The sequence below is a fragment of the Drosophila rhopaloa genome, unplaced genomic scaffold (assembly GCF_018152115.1).
Source record: "Drosophila rhopaloa isolate 14029-0021.01 unplaced genomic scaffold, ASM1815211v1 contig_178, whole genome shotgun sequence".
NCBI classification, from domain to species: Eukaryota; Metazoa; Arthropoda; class Insecta; order Diptera; family Drosophilidae; genus Drosophila; species Drosophila rhopaloa.
The window spans coordinates 7692302-7697417 of NW_025335059.1; the positions used below are offsets into that span (position 1 = coordinate 7692302).

General features: G+C 40.1%; 1 protein-coding gene across 2 annotated transcripts; it reads right to left on the reverse strand.

Annotated features, from left to right (window-relative positions):
- Positions 1-272: 272 nt before the first annotated feature.
- LOC108041392 (GPI ethanolamine phosphate transferase 1) lies at positions 273-3280 on the reverse strand. Of its 2 annotated transcripts, XM_044459093.1 has the most exons (3): positions 2464-3280; positions 2105-2194; positions 1612-1643 (listed from the first exon to the last, which is right to left on the reverse strand). In XM_044459093.1, the coding sequence occupies exons 1-3, from the start codon at positions 3242-3244 to the stop codon at positions 1639-1641; spliced, it is 876 nt and encodes a 291-aa protein (XP_044315028.1). In that variant the 5' UTR covers positions 3245-3280; the 3' UTR covers positions 1612-1638. The 2 variants fall into 2 exon arrangements, with proteins under 2 accessions (XP_016974802.2, XP_044315028.1); XM_017119313.2 differs by having other exon boundaries at positions 273-2194.
- Positions 3281-5116: the final 1836 nt, after the last annotated feature.

The window sequence follows — 5116 nt, forward strand, 5'->3', positions numbered from 1 at the left end:
AGTTACTTAAATTACTAAAAACATAGATAGAGGCAAAAAAAAAAGAGAGGTACTTAATTTACTAAAAACATAGATAATTACTATCATTAGTAGAGGCAAAAAAAACAGCATTTCATTAAAATTAATCTACTAATCTTGTTTGTTTGGTACTTTTGGCTTGGGAACTTTTGGCTTTTGTGCACAACTAAATAGCTTATAAAATTTTTGTTCGCGCGGAGTCCCATTTAATACATATTTCTTTAGCAAAAGAATTTTATTGCACTTTCCGAAAAAACATTTTAAGTCCGAGTTTCTTCAGATGACGATGCCCGTCGAGAATGCCGGACATTCTTACGTTCTGGTTTTTCCATTGTAGTTTTGGCCATGAAAATCTTGGCCATGCAGATGCAGCCCAGCAGCATGAAATTAACAACATGGGTCAGCAGGACTTGATCCAGATACTTGCGAATCAATGCCCAAGATCCCCGATTTCGCACAAAGTAATACATATACAGGCCCATTGCGTCGATGATGAGGAAAACGCAAATTAAAATTGATCTGATGTTTTTTCGGACAAATGGAACCATGGCATAGAGGGCCGAGACGAAGATGAGGGATGGAAGTAAGATTTTCAGTATCAGCAAGCTGCCAGATATGTACAGAGAAAAGTGGGGATAAAATAGTCGTGCTATTGTCGGCTTGAACAAAAAAGTGGAAAGCCAATGTCCAGCCAAGAAAAAGGCTACATAGAAATATAGCAGAATCATGTATCCATATCGGTAGAATTGTTTCAGTCGGTTCAGAGGATCGTGATTCTCCTCCAGATCTTCAACTTCGTCGCTTCGCCTTGAGTCCTCATAAACCTGGAGGCCCATCACAAATTCGGTTATTACAATTTGGACATTTAATGAACCCCAAACGATGGTTAGCAGACTGATGATAGTGACCATGTTGATAGTAATAAGTTCCAATTTTTTTCTGGCCGTAGAAGTGGATTTTTCAAAGTATCGAATCGATAGAAAAGCAAAGAGCAGAAATGACCAAGTTACGGCATAGACATAAGCCGACACCGATTCCTTAACCTCATATTGATAAACTCCATAAGCTCCGGCTATCAGAGCCATCGAATTGATTGCCCAAACACGTGGATCATGTCGGTGTCCCAGGATCAAAGGACGAATAATAGCCAACAGCATGCTGATATACAGGACTTGGTAGTTTTTTAGGGGAATCCTTTGGAGTCCGTCTTTTATATTAAGCTGTACGAACAGAATGCCAGTCAATAGTATGACCAGCGTTAGCCAGATGAAAAACTTCAGGGAGGGCTTCAGGAAAGCTCGTCGATTGTTGAGGAGTACGGACACCCCATAAAGCACCCAAAGATGCTGATAAACAAAGGCCATTAATATCAGCAGACCAGCGGTCAGCAAAATGCAGCCCAAGTGCAACATCGGTGTCATAATCCAGCCACTTTTTGCAGGACGTTCTGCCTGGGCCATTATAAGCATTCCAAGTGGTAACAATAGATAAAAAGTAGTAATATGCGGTACATTTTGCAGTCGCAACAAAGTAAGTAGTATGATTCCCAAGAGAACTAACAACAGGGTTGAGAAAGTTAGAAAACCCTTTCTTTCCTCCTTCTGCTCCTTGGATAATCGACTAAGCTGAAGTAGAAGACAGTAAAACCAAATTAGGTATGTTAAGGTAGTGGCCACCATTAAGGGAAGATAATAATAATTATGGTAGTTCGCCAGGCATTTTTGAGCTAATTTTCCGAAATCCTGGCAAGTCTCCATTGCCTCTTTCACATTGCCTTTTGCTTTCAGGGCATTTAATTTTCCCGAATACTGATCAATCTGATCCAAATCCAGATCCTTGAACTTGGGGAGCCACTTGTAGAAAATGGCACTTTCATGTTGTTGAATAAGAATTTTGGCTTGCGACAGTAGTTGCAAAACGTTCAGGTGCAAAGCCATGACTTCGTACTCAGCGCTGACATTGAGGTAACCCACTGGCATTAGGGCCAAGTTGTTCATCGGAGGTGGAAGACCAATCAAAGCTGACATTAGGGGTGCCAGTTGAGTCTGATCCAGCTGTGAAATATGAGATTTACCAGGGAAGTTACCTTCAGAATCCACTACTTCTCGAGTCACTCCAGCTCCCCACATGAACAAAGGCGTTTCCACTTCATGTGTGGATCCACCGCCATGGCTTCCTGAAAGATTACACTTGGAATTAGTAAAATACAAAAGTATATAAGACTATCCTAAAACACACAGCTGATAAATACGAAAAAAAACATTTCTTTTAAGAATAAGTAAGCAATATGACAACGTTTGCAATTAGTTTGATTAAAATGACTTGTATATATTCTAGTTTTTAACATAAAGGTTTTATAAAAGTCTAGAAAAAATCAATTTATCCTTCATTTTAACATTGTTTTAAATGCAAGAAGCTTTGGCTACCTAATTTGTAAGTACCCACCCTCGTTAGTTGTGCCATGATCGGATGTCATCAGATAGGCCGTTCGACTGTCATTAAAGACTCGCTCGAAGAGTTCATAGGTGGTTTGAATTCCACGCTGTGTGTACTGAAGCTTTTTATGAAACCTTTTGCTTAGGGGCTTGAACCGATGTGCAGCTATATCCATGTCACCCAAATAGACGAAAAACACCACCGATTTTAGATTTCGAAACTCCCGAACATTGGCGCCTTTCTTAAAGAACTTTTGAACCTTTTCGAAAGTCCATTTGTCGCAAGTAAGTTTTTCCGGTAATTCCGCCTCCATGTAGGATTTGAAACGCATTGGGGCACCACCGTGCGGCAGTCTAATGAAGATCTTTACCACATTTCTGTGCGCCCAGCCAATGGTATTCCTGCTGCGATTGAAGACGGTGTCGAAATTGCTGGGATTATAGCGAAAGTTGACCAACGCAGCTGTGGGATCCTCATAGAAGCCGCCAAAGATGGCAATGTGTCCAGGCCGCGTTTTAGTGGGAGCACAGGTGCGGGATATTCCGATTCGTCCCTGTTTCCGGAATATATCCCGGAGATCCGGAACATCACTGCCATTCCTCGCCAGAAAGGTAGCCGCCCGAAGGCCATCGGTCAGAAATACCACCAGTCGATCCGCTGGCGGTTTAAAACCCAAATCGCGCATAGTCTTTTGCGGCTCGAGATTGGGCAATATAGTCGGTTGAAAATATGTACTCAATACGGATCCCATCAACAAGATGTGCACTACTAGGGCCTGCACTTTCCACATTTTGGGAAGAGAAAACTAACAACAAAATAATTTAAATTTCGATACTAATACAATAAAGAAAAGTGAGCATGACATATTACTGCACACTTGTATCATTTATATATTGGATTTTTAAACGCTTATAAACTGATTTTGATTAATTAAAACTGAAGGATTAAAAAATAAAAATATTTGCTGTCTTTTCTTTTTAATAAGAGATTTACCATTTTATATTTATTTTTGATAATGTGTTGATAAGACTTGAAAATTGGTAATGATTTGATAAACCATTTATAATATAAAATATATCCAAATTGTACATATAATTTCGATATTTTCGAGTTAAAATACGCAGAATAATTGTCGTCGAGTTGTCATCTTCTGGTTGTCTTGTTTGCATTACTATCTGGCTCTTTTAGGACTCTTTTTATGGATGCCATAACTCTGCGGCCTTGTCAAGCAATTTCAATTTGTCGCTTGATTTGTGAGCTGGCGACTGGACGCGCTGCCTTGGGCGCCAAATGCTGCACGTTGCTGTCTTGATTTACGCGCCTGCAATTTAAATGAGCTGCAAATTGCTGCAGTGCCAGCCTCCGCGAAGCAGGCCAATTTAATTCTTTAAGGCTTTTGTCAATCCACGAGGTAAAATTAATTGCCTCATATACATCGTGTCTGCCATTTTTTGTTTGTCAGCCCTTTTTGTCGCTTGACTAATTCGAGGAGCTGCTGGCAGACAATTCAGGTGCTCTAAGACGCTCTTTTGATGCTCAGACACATAATAGCGCGCATTTGGCTTAAATGCTAGTTAGACCAAATGGGTTAAAGTCGAGTCATTTGTCAGGACAATCCGAGTTGTCCTCTGACAGTTGTAAGCCAGTCAACAAATAGCTGGCCGGATGACTGAATGGCCGGCTAACAGATTCGTCTGGCAATTAAAGGCCTGTTTTGCGTCTGGCAATGGGCTCATTTAACAGCGAACAAGAGTTAGGCGTTTTATGGCCAACATTCGCGTGTTTGAAGCGATTGAGAAACGCTATTGAGTAATTGGGCAGAGCGACAGCATCGTTTTGCAGAGAAATCGCAAGCCAAGTCCGAGACTCTTCGGGCCATGGCTCAAAGCGCAGGCGCTCTCTTAGCCAACTGCTCGTGGCACAACTATCCATCGGTTTTGGGTCAGCAACATGTTGGCCCGGCTGACAGCCAAAGTGGGTTATTGTGGCCAGCGGAAAGTGTAGGTAAGTGGGTCGGGTTCCGTTCGGCTGGCTGGCCGCAAATTAAACAAATTGTGGCACAGCGTTTGGCAACATTTGTTGCCACACTGACCGGCAGTTGGAGCAGCAGCATCATCAGCAGGAAGCGTATAAAATGCTAAATGTTTGCGACACGGGGCTGTTGAACCCGACCGGCATTCGACTGCGAAATTTTGAATAGGTCTTGATCAAGTCAAGGGCTCTTCGCATTGCAACTGTCCCTCAAGTGTGCATTCGATAAATTGGAAATGTATCCAGATTATTTTTGAAAAAAATGTTAGTTCTAGGATCGATTTAGTGACATCCTGTTGAGATTATTTAAACATGCCTCCATTTATATAAGCAAAAGATTAAAGTCATTTATTTTTGACGTAGCTATATATTAAAAGTATTAACAACAAAAATTTGATTCACAAATCATATGAAGATCCTTTTTAATGTTTCTATGAATTTTAATTAGGAAAAAAGTAAAATTATTTTATGGCAAGATTTTTAGAATGTAATCCATTAAATTTTTAAATTTTAGTTTTAATTTTGTAACAAATATTTATGAGGATAAGAAACTATCATATTAATCTATGCAAAAAAAGTTACCTAAATTATAAATATAAGAATTGAGAAAATATTAAATATTAAATAAAAA